Source organism: Streptopelia decaocto (genome assembly GCF_964273445.1).
Source record: "Streptopelia decaocto genome assembly, chromosome: 1".
Lineage (NCBI taxonomy): Eukaryota > Metazoa > Chordata > Aves > Columbiformes > Columbidae > Streptopelia > Streptopelia decaocto.
The window spans coordinates 427,660-453,307 of record NC_138663.1 but is presented as its reverse complement, the minus strand read 5'-3'; the positions used below and the strand labels follow the sequence as shown (position 1 = coordinate 453,307).

The window sequence follows — 25,648 nt, the reverse complement described above, 5'->3', positions numbered from 1 at the left end:
CCAGCCTCCTAGTGCTTTTCCATCTGAACCGCGCACCTAGCTGCTGCGTGCTCCCGAGGCGCTGAGCTCCCGAGGGGCTGAGCTCCCGAGGCGCTGAGCTCCCGAGGGGCTGAGCTCCTGAGGGGCTGAGCTCCCGAGGCACTGAGCTCCCGAGGGGCTGAGCTCCTGAGGTGCTGAGCTCCCGAGGGGCTGAGCTCCCGAGGCACTGAGCTCTCGAGGCGCTGAGCTCCTGAGGTGCTGAGCTCCCGAGGGGCTGGGCTCCCGAGGCGCTGAGCTCCCGAGGCGCTGAGCTCCCGAGGGGCTGAGCTCCCGAGGCGCTGAGCTCTCGAGGCGCTGAGCTCCCGAGGCGCTGAGCTCCTGAGGCGCTGAGCTCCCGAGGCACTGAGCTCCCGAGGCGCTGGGCTCCCGAGGCGCTGAGCTCCCGAGGCGCTGGGCTCCCGAGGCACTGAGCTCCCGAGGCACTGAGCTCCCGAGGGGCTGAGCTCCCGAGGCGCTGAGCTTCCCAGGGGCTGAGCTCCCGAGGCACTGAGCTCCCGAGGCGCTGAGCTCCCGAGGCGCTGAGCTCCCGAGGCGCTGAGCTCCCGAGGCGCTGGGCTCCCGAGGCGCTGAGCTCCTGAGGGGATGAGCTCCCGAGGCGCTGGGCTCCCGAGGCGCTGAGCTCCTGAGGGGCTGAGCTCCCGAGGTGCTGAGCTCCTGAGGTGCTGAGCTCCCGGGGTGCTGAGCTCCCGAGGCACTGAGCTCCCGAGGCGCTGGGCTCCCGAGGGGCTGAGCTCCCGAGGTGCTGAGCTCCCGAGGCACTGAGCTCCCGAGGCGCTGGGCTCCCGAGGGGCTGAGCTCCCGAGGGGCTGAGCTCCCGAGGCGCTGGGCTCCCGAGGCGCTGGGCTCCCGAGGGGCTGGGCTCCCGAGGGGCTGGGCTCCCGAGGGGCTGAGCTCCCGAGGCGCTGAGCTCCCGAGGCGCTGAGCTCCCGAGGTGCTGAGCTCCCGAGGTGCTGAGCTCCCGGGGTGCTGAGCTCCCGAGGCGCTGAGCTCCCGAGGCGCTGGGCTCCCGAGGCGCTGGGCTCCCGAGGCGCTGAGCTCCCGAGGCGCTGAGCTCCCGAGGCGCTGGGCTCCCGAGGCGCTGAGCTCCTGAGGCGCTGAGCTCCCGAGGCGCTGAGCTCCCGAGGCACTGAGCTCCCGAGGCGCTGAGCTCCCGAGCGAGCTGCAGGGTGCAGAAACCACTGCTCATCGCGGTTCTGAGGGCCCCTGCCATTAATTCCATCGCACGCTCTCTTCTCCTTGTGCCATCGAACAGGCAGAGGTTCCCTATTTCCCTCTGATTAGCCATTCAGCATTTTCAATATTTCTAACATATTTCCTCCTATTCATCTCGTCTCTAAGGTAACGGTCCCACTCTCCTAAATCTCTCTTCAAAGCAGAGAGGTTTTTCTCATTCCTGATCATTCCCACTGCATCTCCAAACCCTTGAACTCGCTCTGATCTGGCAGCGCCCGGCCCAGGGTGCCGCTCAGAGGTGTCACCGCTGATCCGGCCCAAGGCATCGGGCTGTTCCACGTCTCACCACCAGCAGGGTCAGGCCAGCCAGCGCCGCTGCGCCGCACTGCAGCTGCACACCGAGCCGAGGATCCACCCAGCTGGCCAGAGACCATCCTGCAACTCTGCCGCAGTTAAACTGTTCAGAATCCTAGTAGCTACCCAAGAGGTTTGGTTTTTTCCCCCTCTAGTACCTGGTTTACATTTATTTTCATTATTTTTAATGCACTGACATGTTTCCTTCTCCCCACATTCTTTAGATTGCCTCCAAGGGCCTCAGAGCTGCTTCTGCGATGCAGTTAATGTAAATAGCTGCCATCTGCCGAACGGTTCTTCAACGCTCAAACCCATTTCTCGGTCATTAGTGAGCACAGCTCAGACGCAGTCTCAGCTCAAACTCCTCAGGTACCCGTTTCTCAGCAGCGCTCCCCGCCTCCACGACCTGCAGAAGCAGAGCCTGACAGCACTTGTCCCCAAAGGGACCCTTGGCCATGGAGGTGTCCCAGCAGCCCTGCCGCCCGAGGGGCGCAGCAGGCACCCCCAGAGCAGAGCAAGGACGGGGACCAGCAGCGGCCAGCGCGGTCAGAGCCGACGTTCACATCGCACACGGTCAGTGACGGGGAGCAGCGGGGGAACACGAGGCCCATGTCACTCCCGCACCTCCGGCCACGGAAACCCCGCGAAGCACAAGGAAGGGCTCCCCACACCGCGAGGGCGGCCAAGGGTTCGGCAGAGCGACGCCACCCCAGGCCCGCAGACAGAGCGCCCATAACCCAATAACCGCAGGTCGCTGGGGACACATTGGGTGTTGGCTTATCTGCAATGTGCAACCTCGAAGTATTAGTCTTCGCGATGCATTCATTGTCATAGCAACGACAAGCACAACGTGCCATTGATGTACTCACCCTTTTTCTGAGACGCAAGGCTAGACCAAGGGCCGGGACAAGATGGAGAAAAGCCCCTTGGCGCTTGCTCCGGGCCCCGGCCGCCCCGCTCGCTGCGGCACGGACAGGGGCTGCGCCGGCCGCCCCGCTCACTGCGGCACGGACAGGGGCTGCGCCGGCCGCCCCGCTCGCTGCGGCACGGACAGGGGCTGCGCCGGCCGCCCCGCTCGCTGCGGCACGGACAGGGGCTGCGCCGGCCGCCCCGCTCGCTGCGGCACGGACAGGGGCTGCGCCGGCCGCCCCGCTCGCTGCGGCACGGACAGGGGCTGCGCTGGCCGCCCCGCTCACTGCGGCACGGACAGGGGCTGCGCCGGCCGCCCTACTCCCACCCGCTGCCCGGCCCCGGGAGGGGCTCCGGTGGTGCCGACCCACTGCCCGCGGCACCGGCCAGCCCGGCTCTCCCGCCCCAAGCCTCACCTGGCCTTGCCGCGGCTGCTCCTCCGGAGCGTGGGCAGGTCGGCCTCCTTCTCCTCCTGCACCCGCTGCAGGGACGGGGAGCGGCTGTGGGCGCTGCGGGCGCTGCCGGAGCTGGCCAGGCTGCCGTCCCCCGCCGCCGCCTCCTGCATCTGCGCCAGCAGCTGCGGGGGAAGGCTGCGCAGCGAGGGCACCGGCGAGTAGGACGCCCGGCTCTCCGCCTTCAGGTTGTTGTCGCTGGCCGAGCGCTGCAGCATGCGCGGGGAGGACAGGCCGCCAGCGCCGAGGATCCGTCTCCGCTTCGTGTAGCTGGGAGTTTCTCTGAAAGGCACTGCAAGAGAGCCGGGAGAGCGGCGTTAGCTACTGCTCACGCGGCGGAGCCAGTGTCGGCCGCCATGGCGGGCTGGAGGATGGCAGCAAAGCAGGAGCCCGGGAAAGCATGTGGAGCTGGGCTGGAGGGCAGGAGCACCGGGGCTCCAGCGCCGGTCCCTGCACTGCCCGGGAGCAGGTGGGGTCAGCCAGCCTGGCGCGGGGACGGCCAGCCCGGCGCGGGGACGGCCAGCCCGGCGCGGGGACGGCCAGCCCGGCGTGGGGACGGCCAGCCCGGCGTGGGGACGGTACGGAGGTGGCATCTCGGGAAGCATCTTGGAGGCTCCCAGAGCAGGGAGCTGGGTGGGCCAGGGCACCCAGAGCCACCAGCGAGGCCCTGCCAGCCCGTCTCCAGCTGCCACCCCCATTCAGAGGTGACAACGCGCACATGGGACACGGACACTGGCAGCATCCACGGCCATGACCTGCTCTGTTCAGAGGCAGGAAGGCCTAAGGCTATGGCCTCAGGCATGTGCCAAGTTCAAGCCTGGAGAACGCAATGCAGAGAATAGAACAGCAGCTGCTCCCCGCCCTGCCCGACCCCAGCCTGGCCGTGCGGCTCTGCGAGGACACGGCCGCCGGGGACCCTGGAGACGCAAAGTCCTGCCTGTGCCGCAGCTCCGCGGGGGAGCGGGACGGGGACCGGGGACCGAGCGCCGCGGGGAACAGGGCCTGCAGCCCCGCCACCGCGCCGCAGACCCCGCGCCACGAGAGATGGAGTTTCCCAAATTTTGTTTAATGAATCCACTTCCATCCTGAACCTTAATGTGCCTAAAGTTGGGCTGATGTGTGAACGTCCAGAGCCGACAATATCCAGCTGGTTTCTGGGGCAAATGCAGTGGGACCCTGCTGACAACACCTTCCACACCACCACATCCAGACCGCCCTGGCTTCACCCTTCCACACCACATCCAGAGCGCCCTGGCTTCACCCTTCCACACCACATCCAGACCGCCCTGGCTTCACCCTTCCACACCACCACATCCAGAGCGCCCTGGCTTCACCCTTCCCCACCACATCCAGAGCGCCCTGGTTCACCCTTCCACACCACATCCAGAGCGCCCTGGTTCACCCTTCCACACCACATCCAGAGCGCCCTGGTTCACCCTTCCCCACCACATCCAGACCGCCCTGGTTCACCCTTCCCCACCACATCCAGAGCGCCCTGGCTTCACCCTTCCACACCACATCCAGAGCGCCCTGGCTTCACCCTTCCCCACCACATCCAGACCGCCCTGGCTTCACCCTTCCCCACCACATCCAGAGCGCCCTGGCTTCACCCTTCCACACCACCACATCCAGACCGCCCTGGCTTCACCCTTCCCCACCACATCCAGAGCGCCCTGGCTTCACCCTTCCACACCACCACATCCAGAGCGCCCTGGCTTCACCCTTCCCCACCACATCCAGAGCGCCCTGGCTTCACCCTTCCACACCACATCCAGAGCGCCCTGGCTTCACCCTTCCACACCACCACATCCAGACCGCCCTGGCTTCACCCTTCCCCACCACATCCAGAGCGCCCTGGTTCACCCTTCCACACCACATCCAGAGCGCCCTGGTTCACCCTTCCACACCACCACATCCAGACCGCCCTGGCTTCACCCTTCCACACCACCACATCCAGAGCGCCCTGGCTTCACCCTTCCCCACCACATCCAGAGCGCCCTGGTTCACCCTTCCACACCACATCCAGAGCGCCCTGGCTTCACCCTTCCACACCACATCCAGAGCGCCCTGGCTTCACCCTTCCCCACCACATCCAGACCGCCCTGGCTTCACCCTTCCACACCACCACATCCAGAGCGCCCTGGCTTCACCCTTCCCCACCACATCCAGAGCGCCCTGGCTTCACCCTTCCACACCACCACATCCAGAGCGCCCTGGCTTCACCCTTCCCCACCACATCCAGACCGCCCTGGCTTCACCCTTCCACACCACATCCAGAGCGCCCTGGCTTCACCCTTCCACACCACATCCAGACCGCCCTGGCTTCACCCTTCCACACCACATCCAGAGCGCCCTGGCTTCACCCTTCCTCACCACCCCTCCCACAGAAGTGTCAGCGATGCACGTGAGCCCGGGTACACTCCGGTGCCGCCGCCGAGGGCGCAGCCGCGGGTCCGGGCAGGACCGTGCCCGGCGCCGAGCGAGGCCTCAGGCCCGCTCACCCTGGACCCACCGCCAGGGCCCTCCCGGCTGCGCGGCACAGCCACACGCAGAATATTTTTCCAAGGAATATTTTAGGTTCAAACTACAAGAGTTTCAAGTTGCTGTAAATCCTCCCGTTGTCATAGCAACGCAATGCATTTGTTCTCCGATGAGTTTCAACCAAGTGATGGGGGAATTTCTGCCGGCAGCGCCCGCGCCCCCCGCGGCGGCTCGGTCCGGCTCCCAGCCCCCCAGCCGCAGCGCCGCCCGCGCCCCGGCCACCCGGCACCAGCACCGGGCAGAACGTCACCCAGAGACCACGGGCAGGAGGAGGCGTCGGAGCGAAGGACGCAGAGCCAGGCTGCGCTGTGCCGCGGTGCCGGGGTGAAACGCGCCGCGGATCCAGGCCGGGCCCTGGCAGGACCGCAGGACACCGACGTACGGCCTGTCTGGCACACGCCACGCGCAGCCGCGAGCTCCGGTCCGGCCGCCTACAGCCGCTCCACAGGCAACACCGAGCGGCCGGGGCAGGACTGCCGGCCCGGCCCAGCTGTCACCCGCAAACACAACACGTCTCCACGAGACCTTTCACTTTGTGCTACAGCACTTCTCATAGAAAACCGCTTCAAAAAGACAGAGAAGCAGCGTGGAACGGAGGCAAGTCACGGCACCGACCCGAAAACGGCCAAGAACTGGAAATAGCTGCTGGAAACACAAGGAAGTTTCCTGCAAGTGTCAAAGAGCTGTTTGCAAACCAAGGAGGTTAGGAACTTTAAGTTCTTGGAAAAAAGTATAGAACCACTTTTAGTAAAAGTGCCAAATGCTGCCTAATGAAAAAAGCACCAAAGTCAGTGGCCTGAAAATATTCAGCAAGAAAAAGTTCAAGATCTAGAAACATCTGCCAAGCCAGCGCGCTCCCCGCTCCGCACAGACCTGACCCGCGGCCCTGCCGGCACGGCCTGGCTACCAGGAGGCAAACACGGCCAGTAAAGCCAGAGCTGGAGCCAGGCTCATGCTGAGGGGCTGGGCTCATCGCTCCTCCACGTGCGACTGGGCTCAGCGTCGCTGGTCCCGACTTCAACCAAGGAAGGAAGAAATGAAAGTGTAGTAATGAAAACTTCAGAGAGCAGGACATGGCCTGGGCTCACTTTAGTGTGCTTTATAAATGAATCATTAGTTCCTTGATATTAATTGTTTAGAAAAAAAATCACAACTGTATGTTGAACTGATGGAGTGCAAGGTTACTGTAAAACAACCCCACTGGTGAACTGCTTTTACCAACCTGACAAATGACAGGGGAAAAAGAACAGAAGCACAGACTGGTTTGGGTTGGAAGGGACCCCAGAGTCCATCCAACCCACCCCCACCCAGCTCAGAGCCCCGTCCAGCGTGGGCTGGAAAAGAGAGGAACCGCAGAGGAGCAGAGCAGGAAGCAAGCAGCAAGGGCAGGAGATCCTTCAGCCTGTGCAGGGCCCGTCTGCTCCCACTGGTTCAGCTGCACAGAGCAGCCGCAGCCCGTCCGGTCCCGCCGGCCCCGCGGCACAGCCCGCGCAACGGGAGACAGGGCGGGAGCGCGGCACAGCTCCTGGTGAGCACGGCACAGATCCCAGAGAGCGCGGCACAGCTCCCAGAGAGCGCGGCACAGCTCCCGGTGAGCGCGGCACAGCTCCCGGTGAGCGCGGCACGGCTCCCAGAGAGCGCGGCACAGCTCCCGGTGAGCGCAGCACAGATCCCAGAGAGCGCGGCACAGATCCCAGAGAGCGCGGCACAGCTCCCAGAGAGCGCGGCACAGCTCCCGGTGAGCGCGGCACAGATCCCAGAGAGCGTGGCACAGCTCCCGGTGAGCGCGGCACAGATCCCAGAGAGCGCGGCACAGCTCCCGGAGAGCGCGGCACAGCTCCCAGAGAGCGCGGCACAGCTCCCGGTGAGCGCGGCACAGATCCCAGAGAGCGTGGCACAGCTCCCGGTGAGCGCGGCACAGATCCCAGAGAGCGCGGCACAGCTCCCAGAGCGCTGCCCGCAGCAGTGAGACACGGACACTCGAGCACAGCTCCCAGAGCGCTGCCCGCAGCAGTGAGACACGGACACTCGAGCACAGCTCCCAGAGCGCTGCCCGCAGCAGTGAGACACGGACACTCGAGCACAGCTCCCAGAGCGCTGCCCGCAGCAGTGAGACACGGACACTCGAGCACAGCTCCCAGAGCGCTGCCCGCAGCAGTGAGACACAGACACTCGAGCACAGCTCCCAGAGCGCTGCCCGCAGCAGTGAGACACGGACACTCGAGCACAGCTCCCGGTGAGCGCTGCCCGCAGCAGTGAGACACAGACACTCGAGCACAGCTCCCAGAGCGCTGCCCGCAGCAGTGAGACACGGACACTCGAGCACAGCTCCCGGTGAGCGCTGCCCGCAGCAGTGAGACACGGACACTCGAGCACAGCTCCCGGTGAGCGCTGCCCGCAGCAGTGAGACACGGACACTCGAGCACAGCTCCCGGTGAGCGCTGCCCGCAGCAGTGAGACACGGACACTCGAGCACAGCTCCCGGTGAGCGCTGCCCGCAGCAGTGAGACACGGACACTCGAGCACAGCTCCCAGAGCGCTGCCCGCAGCAGTGAGACACGGACACTCGAGCACAGCTCCCGGTGAGCGCTGCCCGCAGCAGTGAGACACAGACACTCGAGCACAGCTCCCAGAGCGCTGCCCGCAGCAGTGAGACACGGACACTCGAGCACAGCTCCCGGTGAGCGCTGCCCGCAGCAGTGAGACACAGACACTCGAGCACAGCTCCCAGAGCGCTGCCCGCAGCAGGGAGACACGGACACTCGAGCACAGCTCCCAGAGCGCTGCCCGCAGCAGTGAGACACGGACACTCGAGCACAGCTCCCAGAGCGCTGCCCGCAGCAGCGAGACACGGACACTCGAGCACAGCTCCCAGAGCGCTGCCCGCAGCAGCGGGACACAGACACTCGAGCACAGCTCCCAGAGCGCTGCCCGCAGCAGTGAGACACGGACACTCGAGCACAGCTCCCAGAGCGCTGCCCGCAGCAGTGAGACACGGACACTCGAGCACAGCTCCCGGTGAGCGCTGCCCGCAGCAGTGAGACACGGACACTCGAGCACAGCTCCCAGAGCGCTGCCCGCAGCAGTGAGACACGGACACTCGAGCACAGCTCCCGGTGAGCGCTGCCCGCAGCAGTGAGACACGGACACTCGAGCACAGCTCCCAGAGCGCTGCCCGCAGCAGGGAGACACGGACACTCGAGCACAGCTCCCAGAGCGCTGCCCGCAGCAGCGGGACACGGACACTCGAGCACAGCTCCCAGAGCGCTGCCCGCAGCAGGGAGACACGGACACTCGAGCACAGCTCCCAGAGCGCTGCCCGCAGCAGTGAGACACGGACACTCGAGCACAGCTCCCAGAGCGCTGCCCGCAGCAGTGAGACACGGACACTCGAGCACAGCTCCCAGAGCGCTGCCCGCAGCAGCGAGACACGGACACTCGAGCACAGCTCCCAGAGCGCTGCCCGCAGCAGCGAGACACGGACACTCGAGCACAGCTCCCAGAGCGCTGCCCGCAGCAGTGAGACACGGACACTCGAGCACAGCTCCCAGTGAGCGCTGCCTGCAGCAGCGGGACACGGACACTCGAGCACAGCTCCCAGAGCGCTGCCCGCAGCAGTGAGACACGGACACTCGAGCACAGCTCCCAGAGCGCTGCCCGCAGCAGGGAGACACGGACACTCGAGCACAGCTCCCAGAGCGCTGCCCGCAGCAGGGAGACACGGACACTCGAGCACAGCTCCCGGAGCGCTGCCCGCAGCAGTGAGACACGGACACTCGAGCACAGCTCCCGGCCAGCGCTGCCCGCAGCAGCGGGACACGGACACTCGAGCACAGCTCCCAGAGCGCTGCCCGCAGCAGTGAGACACGGACACTCAAGCACAGCTCCCAGAGCGCTGCCCGCAGCAGTGAGACACGGACACTCGAGCACAGCTCCCAGAGCGCTGCCCGCAGCAGCGGGACACGGACACTCGAGCACAGCTCCCAGAGCGCTGCCCGCAGCAGTGAGACACGGACACTCGAGCACAGCTCCCGGAGCGCTGCCCGCAGCAGTGAGACACGGACACTCGAGCACAGCTCCCAGAGCGCTGCCCGCAGCAGTGAGACACGGACACTCAAGCACAGCTCCCAGAGCGCTGCCCGCAGCAGCGGGACACGGACACTCGAGCACAGCTCCCAGAGCGCTGCCCGCAGCAGTGAGACACGGACACTCGAGCACAGCTCCCAGAGCACTGCCCGCAGCAGTGAGACACGGACACTCGAGCACAGCTCCCAGAGCGCTGCCCGCAGCAGCGAGACACGGACACTCGAGCACAGCTCCCAGAGCGCTGCCCGCAGCAGTGAGACACGGACACTTGAGCACAGCTCCCAGAGCGCTGCCCGCAGCAGCGAGACACGGACACTCGAGCACAGCTCCCAGAGCGCTGCCCGCAGCAGCGAGACACGGACACTCGAGCACAGCTCCCAGAGCGCTGCCCGCAGCAGTGAGACACGGACACTCGAGCACAGCTCCCAGAGCGCTGCCCGCAGCAGTGAGACACGGACACTCGAGCACAGCTCCCAGTGAGCGCTGCCTGCAGCAGCGGGACACGGACACTCGAGCACAGCTCCCAGAGCGCTGCCCGCAGCAGTGAGACACGGACACTCGAGCACAGCTCCCAGAGCGCTGCCCGCAGCAGGGAGACACGGACACTCGAGCACAGCTCCCAGAGCGCTGCCCGCAGCAGTGAGACACGGACACTCGAGCACAGCTCCCAGAGCGCTGCCCGCAGCAGTGAGACACGGACACTCGAGCACAGCTCCCAGAGCGCTGCCCGCAGCAGTGAGACAGGGACGCTCGAGCACAGCTCCCAGAGCGCTGCCCGCAGCAGTGAGACACGGACACTCGAGCACAGCTCCCAGAGCGCTGCCCGCAGCAGTGAGACACGGACACTCGAGCACAGCTCCCGGAGCGCTGCCCGCAGCAGTGAGACACGGACACTCGAGCACAGCTCCCAGAGCGCTGCCCGCAGCAGTGAGACACGGACACTCGAGCACAGCTCCCAGAGCGCTGCCCGCAGCAGCGAGACACGGACACTCGAGCACAGCTCCCAGAGCACTGCCCGCAGCAGTGAGACACGGACACTCGAGCACAGCTCCCAGAGCGCTGCCCGCAGCAGTGAGACACGGACACTCGAGCACAGCTCCCAGAGCACTGCCCACAGCAGTGAGACACGGACACTTGAGCACAGCTCCCAGAGCGCTGCCCGCAGCAGCGGGACACGGACACTCGAGCACAGCTCCCGGCCAGCGCTGCCCGCAGCAGCGGGACACGGACACTCGAGCACAGCTCCCAGAGCGCTGCCCGCAGCAGTGAGACACGGACACTCGAGCACAGCTCCCAGAGCGCTGCCCGCAGCAGTGAGACACGGACACTCGAGCACAGCTCCCAGAGCGCTGCCCGCAGCAGTGAGACACGGACACTCGAGCACAGCTCCCAGAGCGCTGCCCGCAGCAGGGAGACACGGACACTCGAGCAAGGACCCGCTGCTGAGAGCAGGTACGCTATCATTCTCAACACAGGTCAGGGCAAGTGCTTTAATTTAGCCTGGTCACCCACTTCCACACCCTACACAAGAGCACTCATCATTCTATGTATTCCAAGAGCTCCCTCTCAACACCAGAATTACAGTGCCCGGCTTAAAGCCAAAGGAGAACACAACCTCTGCGCCAGCCTCCCATGGGGAGCAGGAGCAGAGGGGCCCGGGACCACCCTGCTCCTCACTGATCGCCCGTCATCATGGCGAGAGCCCCTGAAGCACAACACAGCGTTTACGGGAGTGAACGAGAAGGGGTCCAGGTCACATAATGCGTTGTAAAGCCAAAGTTTCCCGAGCATTTAACTCCAGAAGCACATTAAGAGGATGGTGTTAGGTGGAGCATCCTACAGACGGTCATCTTGAGTTACGGGAACGACCTTGATCAAAACAGAATGAGAAAGCAGAATGTTTTTGTACAAGAAAAGATATTTACAATGCGCTAGCCAAACTGCTAGAGCGCGTGGAAGGTTAAGTAGAGCAATTGTAAGATAACTTGGAGCGTGTGGACAGCTGGCATAAGCCAATTAAACGGAAAGTTAAAGGCGTGCACAACAGACACTAACTGTAAATGTAAGTGCCTCGCCAAGACAAAGGATGTCTTGGCTCACCCTCACTGACAGTCCGTGCCCTTAACCCCTCAGGGCTGAGTGCAAAGGCAGCCTCCCGACGGGCAGGATGCGCCTGCACCATCTGTGCCACTCTACTCTGGTCCCAGCGCAGCAGCCACACGAGGCGGGACTCAGGCTATTTCATTTGCTGGGCAAGGGACTCGCACAAATCCCCCAAAATGAGTGAAACCCCTGCTTTCCAGCACTTCCACGGGAGCGCAGACCCAGCCGATTCACGCTTAGATCGCAGAGCTCCCGGGTGTCCGAGCACAGGCCCACGTCCCGACGGCAGCGGCTGCGGCCCAGTCTGCGCTGGTGGGTGGGGAGAGCAGGGAGCAGCGGGACCAGCGGAGCCCGAGGAGCCCGAGTGCAGGGCTGGGGTGATGGAAACCTCCCCTGCCCAGCTCAGGGCCACAGTGCGGCGGGAAGGCAGCCGGCTCGAGACCAGATGCTCTACACAGAGGTGAGAGAGGCAGAAACAACACTAGTGCCCGGGAAAGCCAACGAGCAGGCGCCGGGCAGCTCCGCAGGAGGAGGGAGAGCAGAGGGGTCCAGCCCTGCTCACGTCAGCAACACACGACTTCTCTGCCCAGCTGCTCCACAGCTTTTCCAAACCCTCATCTAATCACAGGCTTATGTCCAGCCAGGCTGGAAGCTCTGCCATGTGGATACAGCACAGCCCGCGTCTGCTCTCATGACAGGAGTGAGATCGATTTGGAGAGATACAACCATGTTCTTGGCTGCCATACACAACAAGACGGAGACAGCAAGGGAGACGAAACGTTGCACATGGCAGAAATGTGGAGAAGAAGATTGTGTCACAGCCAGATGGCAGAAAGGACAGGAGAGATACCCACACATTGCATGAGATGAGGGCTGGGGCAAAGCCTTGACAAGCCCCTGAAACACCAGTGGAGACAGTCTGCTGCGGAAGGGTGCTACGTGTGCACTGTTTGCACAAGCAAGTCCAGCAGATCAGCCCTTGGCACGGTGACAAGGACAGCAAAGGCACCGGAGCGGGTCCGAGGCTGCAGCAGACGGGAATCGAGGCCAGCGCAGGGGGCAGCGGAGGAGGACGGCGGGGCCCGGCTCGGCGCTCAGCCCCCGCGCATCCGCTCAGCGCCGTTTCCAAACTGGCCGCTCCTGGGAGAGGCAAACGAGGGACCGACAGCCCGAACGCGTGATTTGCTGTTCGCTCCTCCCGCTGGGGAGCACCGTGTGTCCAACAGCCACAGTCTTGCAGTAACTCTGCTGTTCCGAGGCCGGGGAGCAGAGCTGCTCCAGGGCAGGAGCGCTGCGGTGACCGCGGCTGCCGCGGGCCCTGGCGCCGGCGCAGAACGGCGCGCAGCCCGCCGCGTGCTCACACCGCCCTGTGCGGTGCAGCTACCTCCAGGGCTCCAGAACGTGCAGCAATCCCAGCCCCATTTAAAGTCTTAGGAACACGGGAGGAGCCCCCACCGCTGCCCACACTGTCCTGTGGCCGGGCCGGCACTCAGCCCCAGCGCCGTGCCAGCGAGGACACCACGGTGCCACCGCCCCACTGGCGCCGAGGTCAAACCCTCCAGCACCACAGCCAAAAATGAGGTCGCCCTTGGCCTTACAGGGCGCTGAGTGCTCTTCTGGTCAGAAGGACATTGAGCGAGGTTCCTTCAGGCCACTCTCCCCGTTCACGCTCTGTGCGAGCCCCAGCGCGTCACCGAGACAGGACCTGCCCTGCATCACCCACTGTCACAGCAGCCTGAAGGACTGAAATCACACCGGGCCAGAAGGCAGCTGGAGGAGAGCGCTGGAGAGGGCCTGCAGCTGGGACATCGCTCCAGGACACTGTCCCCACAGGGACAGGAGGGGACGGGCAGCGCCAGTGAGGACAGAGCCACAGGGACAGCCACAGCGGGGTGTTCGAGGGAGCCCCAACAGGTGAAAGCAGACACAGCAGCCCTGGCTGGCTCTCCGTGTGCTCAGGACACTCGAGAGGCACTTGAGAGGTTTGGGAACAAGGCTCAGGGAGCGTGTGTGTCCCCAGGGAGCGTGTGTGTGTCCCCAGGGAGTGCAGTCCCTGGCCAGAGCCCAGAGCAGGCAGGGGACACGGCGGGGGACACGGCGGGGGACACGGCCACCGTCCCCCACAGGCTGGGGAGCAGAGACCCGTCCAGGACACGGCTCCTCTTCCGCAGTCCCAGACTGGGGATGGGGGGGCATGAAGAGGCCTCAGACCCGGCCCGAGGAGCCGCTGCCCAGCAGTGTCTGACAGGCCGAACCCAGCATGGGGACTCGGGCTCCGCACGGGCCGCTCGCTCCCGGCACCGGCCTGTGAGGGAAGGGCGGATCTGCCCGGGTCTGGCGCGTGTTCCCTCAGCGGAGGCTCAGGGCAGCTCCGGCAGCCGTCACGCCCGAAACACCGCACGAGTCCAGGGCTGCGTCAGTCGCCCCGAAACACCGCACGAGTCCAGGGCTGCGTCAGCCGCCCCGAAACACCGCACGAGTCCAGGGCTGCGTCAGACACCCCGAAACACCGCACGAGTCCAGGGCCGCGTGTCAGCCGCCCCGAAACACCGCACGAGTCCAGGGCTGCGTCAGCCGCCCCGAAACACCGCACGAGTCCAGGGCCGCGTCAGCCGCCCCACGCGCTGCACCGCCAGCTCCTCCTGCTCCAAACCTGCCTGAAACCCGTAACAACCACAATAAAGCACCGCGCCTGAGCTGCAGACACCAGGGACCCCAACCAGGACAGCTCCAGGCTGCCGCCAGCCAGCCAGCTGGGACACGGGTCTCCTCTGCCCACCCCCAGATCCCATCCCCCCTGGGGAAGGGAGGCAAGGGAAAGCAATAAAGAAAAAATACTTTGTGCAGTTCATACAATCAGCTTTGAAGATTCTTTTCTATACCTTCTCAAGAGTTTAATCAAAGTATGTTTACTGGGTTTCTCCCAGCGAAGTGAATCACTTTGGTTACCATGACAGCGCAGCTCGGAGCGGCACAGCGAGCCCCGGCGCTCCCGGCGCTGCCCGCTTTGCTGCTGCCCCGTGCGGGGAACGCGCGGCCCCGGCCCAGAATCGCCGTCGCTGCGCCGGCCCGGCAGCGCAGGCCCCAGCCGGGGCTCCCCGGGGACACCGCGGCCCCCGCACCGCGCGGCACCGCGACGCGCTCCAGCAACCCAGAGCCGCCTAATGAGCCACAGTGTAATCAACGCTCAGCGGTTATTTAGATGTGCCGGCTCAGTGTTAAATATTCATGTAAAAGAGCAAAAGCACGCGGAGTGCAAATGTCTCCGCAGCTCCAAGCTGAGAGGCCACATTTACATTTTAATAGTGGAAAATTACAGAGCAGAGCGGGCAGGACGGCGGCTCCTCCGGCTGCGGGGGCTGCTCCAGAGACCCCCAGCGATCTGTCCCCAATGAGAGCCGAAGGAAAGGGCGAGGTGGGCAGAGCAGCTCCGCCCAGCGCCAGCCCCCTGCCCGGAGCCTGCCCAGGCACTGGGAGGAAACGCAGCCTCATGGCAGCTTCTTAATTGAAAAAGTCACTCTCCAACCATTTCTCCGGCCCCCTCCATCCGCCGCTCAGCTGTGACACGGTGGCCCTGGCCTGTCCCTCGGGGCCCCCCCTCCTGTCCCTCCCTGTCACCCCAGCGAGGGTCTGTCACCCTCCTGTCCCTCCTGTCCCTCCCTGTCACCCCAGCGAGGGTCTGTCACCCTCCTGTCCCTCCCTGTCACCCCAGCGAGGGTCTGTCACCCTCCTGTCCTCTCCCTGTCACCTGAGCGAGGGTCTGTCACCCTCCTGTCCCACCCGTCACCTGAGCGAGGGTCTGTCACCCTCCTGTCCCACCTGTCCCCTCCCTGTCACCTGAATGAGGGTCTGTCACCCTCCTGTCCCCTCCCTGTCACCTGAGTGAGGGTCTGTCACCCTCCTGTCCCACCTGTCCCACCTGTCCCCTGAGCGAGGGTCTGTCACCCTCCTGTCCCTCCTGTCCCCTCCCTGTCACCTGAATGAGGGTCTGTCACCCTCCTGTCCCCCCTGTCCCCTGAGCGAGGGTCTCTCTGCCCATCCTGCTCAGTGCCAGCCCTTCAGATCTTACTGGCATTTGCAAAACCTACATTGAGCCCTCCAAAACCACGAGTTAACCAAACTCGCTCATTTCCCCTACACGCGATTCCGAGCCGCGCTGGCAGCGCGGAGCTGCAACACGAGACTGCAGCCTCTCCCTCCTCACGGATCCACCAGCCCGAGCCACCCAGCGCCGGGAACTGCCACGTGAGAGCCGGGCACGCGTGTCCGCTCCTCCTCACCCTGTTCATTCAGCATGTGGCGGTTCTGTGGGACCGCCAGCCATCGCCACCCCAGCGCTGGGAACCGCCACGTGAGAGCCGGGCACGCGTGTCCGCTCCTCCTCGCCCTGCTCGCTCGGCACACGGCGGCTCTGTGGGACCGCCAGCCATCGCCACCCCAGCGCCGGGAACTGCCACGTGAGAGCCGGGCACGCGTGTCCGCTCCTCCTCACCCTGCCTGTTCGGCACACGGCGGCTCTGTGGGACCGCCAGCCATCGCCACCCCAGCGCCGGGAACTGCCACGTGAGAGCCGGGCACGCGTGTCCGCTCCTCCTCACCCTGCTCGCTCGGCACACGGCGGTTCTGCCAGGACTGCCAGGCCATCGCCACCCCAGCGCCGGGAACAGCCACGGTGAGAGCCGGGCACGCGTGTCCGCTCCTCCTCGCCCTGCTCGCTCGGCACACGGTGGTTCTGCCGGGACCGCCAGCCATCGCCACCCCAGGGAAATCCTGGCGACTGCTCGGACCCGGTACGGGCGGCACACGAATCAACAGTGATGGCAGAAAATCAGAGAAATCTAACGCGTATTTCTGATCTTTGTCAGTAATCCCTACGCACACCTCTGCACCGGCAAAAAACGCAGCCAAGACCAAAGCAGAGCGTTTAACCCTCCCCCCCAGCCCGAGGACGGCGTGAGCCGCTGGCGGTGGTGACATTCCAACGAGCAGGTGGAGCTTCGTGTCACTGCCGGGAAAGCCTGGAAACACGGAACAGGACACTTCGCAATTAATAACAAGCGATGAGAGTTTAATTTCTATCAGCCAGGATGGCTCTGAGAGCTCAGATCTCACTGACAAAAATAACGGCTGACATCACAGGCTGGGTGAGACTGCCGGCCCTCTGCTGTTCTGACGGTGGACAACGTACCGGAGCACGTTTCAACAGCCCCGGTAAGAACTGTTAATGGAGAACAACAGCTGGCAATATTTCCAGTCTTACCCGCTGTGTCAGTTCTTGGTACAGGAGTAGTTATATTTCTGTATTTATCGATGGCTTAGAAAAGATACAGGTCATTGGCAGTACAAGCGGAGGTGACACAGCGGCGGGGGCGACGACGTGGGTCAAACCGCTGTGGTGAGGGTGGCACGTTAAAACTGACATGAGTAAGGAACGTCTGTACACTGAGGGTGGTGAGAGCCTGGCCCGGGTTCCCAGAGAGGGGGTGGCTGAACCATCCCTGAGACATCCCAGGCCAGGCTGGACGGGCTCTGAGCACCCTGAGCTGCTGAAGATGTCCCTGTCATGGCAGGGGGCTGGGGGGCTGGAAGGTCCTTCAGCCCAAACCATCTGTGATTCTACAACACACAAGAAAGGGCACGAACACACTGAAATCTCAGGCGTTTGTTGAGACAGGATCATCTCAGGATGCTCCACCACAGCCTGATGGGAGATGAAGCGCCTGGGAAACACGAGCAGAGGTCGTACAACACAGGGCTGCTCCTCCAACGGCAGCGACACCGAACCGACCCGAGTCCTGACACAAAACAGCGGAGAACGGGCTCCGAGCTCAGCGCGGCGAGCACGAGAACTGAAATAACCAGAGCTATCGGCCCCGGCAAACGGCACCATCGTCTGTTCAGCCACAGGATATTAGGGAAAAATGCATCTAAATTCAGCCCACACTTCTAAAAATAATGTTAGAAACAGTGAATGTTCAAAATAAAGCCATGTGATGGTTCAGAAGCCGGTCAACCTGATCTATATCAAGAAAATAATGAAATGGAAGCTATTTGTGGTTTGCCAAGGTGACAGTCAGTGTCACGCACAGATTTGTATGCTGGGCAAGAGCTCTTACCAGAATGTTCATCCAGACTCGCGCGAGCTTTACTGCTCTCAGCACAAGTTTGCAACACTGGCCACTCTGGCCTTAAAAATTTATTGTTCCATCACCAGCTTTTTGAGAGAATCTTTCAAAGTCATGACACAGAGGATCAGATTTCTCCAGTGAGGTCACCCCTGCACAGGCCCACGGTCACTGGGGTCCGAGCGCATCCCTGCGGAGCGGCTGGAAGGGCCCTCGGACAAGCGGGGACAGGAGGAGCATCCCCTGGGGACAGGAGGAGCAGCCCCTGGGGACAGGAGGAGCAGCACCCTGGGGACAGGAGGAGCAGCGCCCTGGGGACAGGAGCAGCAGCACCCTGGCGCGCTGCCCCGCCGCCCCCAGAATCCGTGCAGACAGAGCAGCAGCGGCTGCGCGGAGCAGCCAGGGCCGGACGGGCCCCAGCGCGGCTGTGGGGGCACCGACAAGGCCTCACAACCCAGCCTCTCTGCTCCAACCAAGAACACAAAGCACAGCAGGTGCCACTCATGGCACCCTCTGTCTGACCCAGGAAACACGAGGACAAGTTAAAAACCAGAAACCATGGAACAGCCCAATTCCACAGCCTGCACAAACGTTTTCTACTTGCACGAGCACGCTCTCCCTCCCAGGTTTGCAGCCTCCGCTCTGAGCTCCCCCGGCGCCAGTGACGCGGCCGGGACAGAGCGAGCGGCTCTCGGTCCCTGCAGAGCCGCAGGGCTGGGACCTGCGCACGGGGAGCGTGGTGAGGCCTGAGCGAGGCGTCCTGCACCCACCGGCTGCGAACAGCCGCCCCACACCCGCCTCTGACCCCACACGGTGAGCCCGCGGGTGAACACCCCTCAGCACAGGGGGCACCTCGGGGGTTCTTCTGAACCACAGCTTCTGGGTTATCTGCACAGGAAATTCAGTTCACACCCTCCGGGCTTGCTCTGCAGTGTAAGACAGAGCACAGCAGGTGGGAACAGCTCCAGCGCAGAGGAACATCCCCAACCCAGACAGAAACACGGACGAACGCTCCCGGAGCCTGAAGCGCAGCTGCACGCTCAGGGCTGTGCTGAGAACGGGGCCAAATGTCCCGCCGAGCATCCCTCCCCTGCCAGCGCCCCGCTCGGCTCCGCTCCCCGCGCTGCTGCGGCGGGGCCGCCGGCTCCTGCCTCGCGGCCACACAAGCGCAGCGTCGCGCTGGGCACCCGGGACAATCGCTGCGCTCACAGCGCTGCCCGCCCCCCCGCGCCTCGGTGCCCGTGTTCCTTGCGCTGTCGGGGCCAAGGCCGGGCCACGGCACCCCGGTAACGCAGCCCGTCCTCTGCGCAGAACGTGCACCTCTCCGTTCCTAACGAACCTCAGAGAACAATCTCTCCTGGGAAGTTCATCTGCCAGTTCCCGTGACCCAGGTGGAAACCATCTGGACCTGCTGCTTTGCTCGAGATTAGTTTGCAACTGTTACCTGACCTATTTTTATATAAAAAGCCATATCTAAAACATGAACAATTCATTCTACCTGACACGTTTTCACGCCCTTTTTCAATAAAAATAATTGAGCCAGTCAATCGCAGACTCAGATTCAATGACAGAGGAACTCGGACTGGAGGTCACCCAGCCCTCTCCAGCACCGACGGGCACTGCTGGCCACTGGCACTGACGGGGCGGCTCTCTCGTGAGCACCCCTTGCTGATGTAGTTATACGGAATTCTCAGGCTTTTCCCCATGTCCTTTCTGACTCTTCCACCTCCCCCCAAGTTCTCAGCAGCCGTTTATAACCATCAGCCACAGCCACCTGAGGAGGGAGCTGACAAAGGGTGCCTTGGGGCCAGGTTTCCAGATCCACAGCCCCTTCCCAGAGCCAAGCCCGGCCCTTGCTGGCTGTTTCTAACTCCACAAGTCTTTTTTCGGCTGCTGACCTTCTGTGAAGGTGCCCACACCAAGAATTAGCTCTTCACCCCGGTTCCTCCGTGGCTCTGGGGGCTCTGAACCAATTCACTTCTCAGAATATTTCAAGAAAACTCAACAGGTGTTGATTTTGTCTCTGACCTAACACTCAGTTTTGCATGGCACACGTCGCATATCCCCAGAAGACACGCTGTAAGGAAAAGGGCCGACCGGGAAACCCAAAACTACTCCCCCACAAAGAAGCAAGTGCAAGCAGAACAGCGGCTCCTTTGCTCCTTCTACCGACAGAGCGGCAGCTCCGTGGCCACGGCCGCTGCTGGACAGAGCTCGTCTCCCGCGCACCGGCCGGTTCACAGCCCCGCAGGACCAAGAGGCTTCGGGCAGGAGACGGTTGCACAGAGAGAGAACGCTGAAGGGATTTCACAGAAGAGCTGCTCAGAGCCCCTCGGACTAACGGTTCGGTTAATTCTTCAGCTTGGCAGCCTCAGCACTCGTGAGCAAACCCTGGACTGAACAAAGTAACTGGCTGCCCGGGGAAAGCAGCTCTGTCCTGCCGCCCCCAGACCCAACCAGCCCAGAGCTGCGGCTCCAGCGCCCGCCACGGGCAGAGCCAGGGAACCGCGAACACAGCCGCGCCGCCCCCAGCACACAGCGGGGTCAGAGGGGAGGAGAGGGGAGGAAGGAAGATTGAACTCACCAACATCAGACTCTTTGTGGGTTTTGATGATCTCAGCCAATTCGAAATTTCCTGCAATGATGGCCACCTGAAAGAGAGGGAGGCAGAGAGGTGAGCGGCTCGGCAGCTCCGGCCCCGCGCTCGCTGCCGCGCATCGCGCCAGATGGACCGGTCACAGCTGCTTCCCGCGGGGACGCGGAGCCAACGATTGTTCTGCCTCAGCTCACCCAGTCGGTAACCCCGAGGTGAGAACGCGCTCCCGGCACCGCAGGGACAGCGCGTGGCGAGGGGCGCCGAGCAGCTCCGAGATGGCCGGTCCCTCTCCCGGCCCGGCGGTACCGCCTGGCGCCAGCAGGAGTTAACACCGAGTCCCGCGGGTGCTGACCAAACGTTCTCCAGCCCGAGGCTTCCCAGGGAATCCTGGTGAGCCGAGGAAGCGGCCGCCGAGCCGCCTGGGCCGGGACCGGCTCGCGCTCGCTCGGGCTGCGCTGGCCAAGCGGCAGCTCGGCTCAGTAAAGCCGCAGCGTTTCAGACCGACGTTAAGTGTTGCTTTGCCTACCACCCATCCCACGGCTTCTCTGCACAGGAAGAACCGTAGAGAACCCAAAGGAACAGGGAAAGCGGGGAGGCTGAACGTGGGTCTGCCACAAAACACCCGGACACACAGGTCCGTCGTACGGTGGCGATGCGCTCGACCCCCGGCCACAGCAGCGCGGCTGGCCCAGGCTCCAGGAGGGAAGCGCCTGAGCCGCAGCCAAGAGCCCCTTCCGGGAGACCGCGGGGACGCAGAACGGACCCTGAACGCCGGTGGCCTGCGGGTGAGGGGATCTCCCACAGACCTTTCCCACTGCGTGCAACCTGACTGCGAGTCAACCGCTTCATTCCGCGAACACGACAGCCTGGGTGAGCCAGGTGAGCAATCCCTGCTGAACAAGTGAGCTGTACGGCAATGGTTTTACTACCCAGAGGTCAGCGGATGAGCCCAATTTAAACTCAGGATTAGTCATTTAGCTTAGGTAGATGCATACTGAATGTAATGGATTATTTAGAAATACAAGATTGTGTGATTTTTAATATACTCCTTGATTCATGTTACTTGGTAGGTTAGATTTGCTAAAATTTTAAGCTGTAAGGTCCTACTTGTATTTACCAAAAGCAGCTACAGACTACACTGAACACCTGCAAGGTGAAGTCCAGCTCGCACTTTGCTGGGAGAAATGGGACTGACTGGGAGAACAACGATGGAGCCAACGCGGAGACACCCCAGACACCGGCAGAGCTGAGGAGGAAGGATTCATCCAGACAGAACAGCACCTTGGACACAGACCAAACCCAGCGCCAACAGCTGAACAGCACGGAGGCCCACGTGGAGTCAGGAAAAGGGGCCAACGGGGAGCAAAGGACCCGATGGCAAAATTCTGCTATTGGATTGAATCTCGGTGTGAATGGTCTGTAAAGATATAACAGTTCATAGTTTCCTATGCTCGGGTGGGGCTGTGCGCAGGTACCCGGCTTGAGCCAGCCCTGCTGCTGTTCTGCTCCATTAAAGCTTTTATTTCCTGAGGATTCTGTTTCCTGAAAGTCTGCTCTGCACGTGGTTATGGGTGTCCCTGAGAGTTTGCATTCAGAGCTCTACGCACGGGCTCCGGAGCCAACGGTATCAGGGAAGGAGCATCGTGAATGTTTCCATGGTGCCGATACGGCCTCGCCGGAGAGTTTGGCTCCGGGGGCTTCAAACAGTCATCGGGGAAAGAAAACACCTGAGCGTCTGCTTCATAAACGGACACAGGCACCCCAGAGAAGGTCAGCAGCACTGGCTCGGTACATCTCCCCATGCAGTAAACAGCCTCGCCCGGGCTGCCCAGAGCGGCTGTGGAGTCTCCTCTGAGCCATTCCAGCCCTGGGATCCTGTGTGATCTGCTCTGGGACCCTGCGGGAGCAGGGGGGGCTGGGCCCTGCAGAGCTCCCGCAGCACTGACAGCCGGGGGGGCGGGTGCTGGGACAGAACCGCGGTGGGACGAGCAGGAGCACACGGAACCCAGCGCTGGGCCTCGAGGAACTGCACGGGAAGAGCTGCTCTGGAGCCACCGGCCCAGTCCTGCACTCGACGGGAGCCGCAGCCGCCGCCGCCCTGCGCCCCTGCACCCCAGGCCCTGCTGCGCCCCCGCAGCACCTGCAGCTGCATCGGGAATGAGAAGCAGCTGCATCGGGAATGAGAAGCAGCTGGATCGAGCTGATTCTGGGCAAAACCAAAGTGCCGCTGCTCAGAGCATGAGAACACGTGTGAGAACAGGCTGGGACGAGGCTGCTGGCTCTGCCTGTCCCTGCTGGAACCGTCACCCCCTTTTCTTCCCAGGCTGGGGCTGGGACTCAAGAGCAGCGTATCGATGGGGCAGCAGGAGCTGAAGCCCAGAGCCAGGCCGGGAGCAGCTCCAGCGTATCGATGGGGCAGCAGGAGCCGAAGCCCAGAGCCAGGCCGGGAGCAGCTCCAGCGTATCGATGGGGCAGCAGGAGCCGAAGCCCAGAGCCAGGCCGGGAGCAGCTCCAGCCGCTCAGTGCTCCCTGCCCTCCCACCACAGCGGCTTTTAGAAATACGAGCTTCGTTTGCACGTCCCCACTCACTTGTGACGAAGGGATATATTTAACGCGGTGACTCAGAGCAGCACGCACACCTCTCCACTATCACCCTTTCTCAGCAGAAATAGTCTCACTATCCTCAGCCCAGCAATGTTTATGTGCATTTGTTCCATTTTCTGAGGCCCAGGATCCTGCCCTGCTCCTCGGCTGGAGCTGGAAGCGATCGGTGACGGCTGCAAGAAAGACACTTTCCTTCTGCAGTTGGGAAACGAGGCCACCACAGCAGCGAAAAACCGAGTGACAGGCTGTTTGCCCCCAGGCTTGCTCCAAACGGCCACCTCCCCAGGTCTGTCCTTACACACACACAGTGACAACGTCTGCTCTCCCAAAGTCACATTCTTTGAGCAGGCAAACAAACCTTCGTACAGAGGGGCGAGTGACCTGAATTCGGGCAAATCTGAAAGGAAAAACAAGCAAACTGACAACATTCAGAAAAAGCATTTGAGCTTTGAAGTTCCTCAAACAAACAGCATGAAAAATCCTAATTCTGAGTACAAATGATGAGTCTTATCAGACGTAAGTCTCGGGAATAATTCCCAAAAGGCCGGTGAATCACGTGCTGCGCAGGAGCCGCTCCGCGCACGGCTGGTGCTGGTGCCGCCGTCCCTGCACGGCTGGTGCCGCTGTCCCCGCTCTGGCTGCGCCGGGGCCGGTGACGCCACGGGACACACACCTGCCATTAAACACCGCAGGTGACACACACCTGCCATTAAACACCGCAGGTGACACACACCCGCCATCGACCCCCGCAGGTGACACACACCCGCCATCGACCCCCCAGGTGACACACACCCGCCATCGACCCCCCAGGTGACACAGCTTCCAGGGCCGCACCGGGCCACGCTGCACGAGGCGCCTGTTCGGAAGGGAATCGCACAGAGATCCCTGGGGAGGGAGAAGAGCCCCGCCGGGCACGCTCTCCAACCCAAGCTGGAAAAGCAAAGGAGCCGCAAGGATTTCACACAGCGCTGCCGGCTCCGCTGGGGCTCGGGGCACAGCGGCTGCCCCGCCGGTGGGGGCACAGTCCGCGTTCCCAGGCACCCCCAGCACCTGCACCCTGCACCCCAGCACCTGCACCCTGCACCCCAGCACCTGCACCCTGCACCTGCACCCTGCACCCCAGCACCTGCACCCTGCACCCCAGCACCTGCACCCTGCACCTGCACCCTGCACCCCAGCACCTGCACCCTGCACCCCAGCACCTGCACCCTGCACCTGCACCCTGCACCTGCACCCCAGCACCTGCACCCTGCACCCCAGCACCTGCACCCTGCACCTGCACCCTGCACCCCAGCACCTGCACCCTGCACCCCAGCACCTGCACCCTGCACCTGCACCCTGCACCCCAGCACCTGCACCCTGCACCCCAGCACCTGCACCCTGCACCTGCACCCTGCACCCCAGCACCTGCACCCTGCACCCCAGCACCTGCACCCTGCACCTGCACCCTGCACCCCAGCACCTGCACCCTGCACCCCAGCACCTGCACCCTGCACCTGCACCCTGCACCTGCACCCCAGCACCTGCACCCTGCACCCCAGCACCTGCACCCTGCACCTGCACCCTGCACCCCAGCACCTGCACCCTGCACCCCAGCACCTGCACCCTGCACCTGCACCCTGCACCCCAGCACCTGCACCCTGCACCTGCACCCCAGCACCTGCACCCCAGCACCTGCACCCTGCACCTGCACCCTGCACCCCAGCACCTGCACCCTGCACCCCAGCACCTGCACCCTGCACCTGCACCCTGCACCCCAGCACCTGCACCCTGCACCCCAGCACCTGCACCCTGCACCTGCACCCTGCACCCCAGCACCTGCACCCTGCACCTGCACCCCAGCACCTGCACCCCAGCACCTGCACCCTGCACCTGCACCCTGCACCCCAGCACCTGCACCCTGCACCCCAGCACCTGCACCCTGCACCTGCACCCTGCACCCCAGCACCTGCACCCTGCACCCCAGCACCTGCACCCTGCACCCCAGCATCCCGGCACCTGCACCCTGCACCTGCAGCCCAAGTACCTCAGCGCCTGCAACGCAGCACCTGCACCCTGCACCCCCAGCACCTCAGCACCTGCACCCTGCACCCCCAGCACCCTCACCCAGCACCCCCCGTGCTGGCAGAGCCGTGCAGACCCCGCACCACAGACCATGCCCTGAACGGCACATCAGAAGCAAGAGCTTTTTGGGGACGGCTAGACAAGAAAAGGAAGTCTCAAGGAGAGAAATGCCTGAACTTTTAGTATTTCACAGCTAGCAACTTGAGTGGCTGTAACACCACAGTGGGAGGAATTGGTGACTGTCAGAAAAACCACTCTGGCTTGCCCACAGAAGCCCAGTGACCCACTTTGAAGCAATCAGCCGGACGCCCCCACCCCAACGCTTCAACATCGCAGCCGGGTTCCTCCCCCTGGCGGTGCCGGGGTCGGCGGCGCCGCGCACAGGGCGCTTCTCACCGCGGTTTGCCCCGGTGCCACAGACCAGGCTATGGAAATACACGCTCAGGCTGCACAACCATCCACGGCTCCGGCACAGCGTTATTTTCTGAAATGCCTGAGTCATTCCACAGCACGATACGAAAAGTGACAACGCTTTTTAATCTAACAGCTACTTGCCTATTTTTATCTTTTTAGGCAAACTGGGTAATTTCTCAAAGAAAGGA

At 63.3% G+C, this 25,648-nt stretch overlaps 1 protein-coding gene across 3 annotated transcripts in view; it reads right to left on the bottom strand.

The window, feature by feature from the left end:
• SHANK3 (SH3 and multiple ankyrin repeat domains 3) overlaps positions 1-25,648 on the bottom strand; it is a 393,528-nt gene that overhangs the window by 259,582 nt on the left and 108,298 nt on the right. For all 3 annotated transcript variants that reach the window (XM_082076373.1, XM_082076372.1, XM_082076371.1), the window contains exons 11-12: positions 20,367-20,433; positions 2,892-3,219 (exon numbers count right to left, since the gene is read on the bottom strand). In XM_082076373.1, the coding sequence (XP_081932499.1) occupies positions 2,892-3,219; positions 20,367-20,433 (395 nt within the window). The remainder of the gene's footprint in view (positions 1-2,891; positions 3,220-20,366; positions 20,434-25,648) is intronic.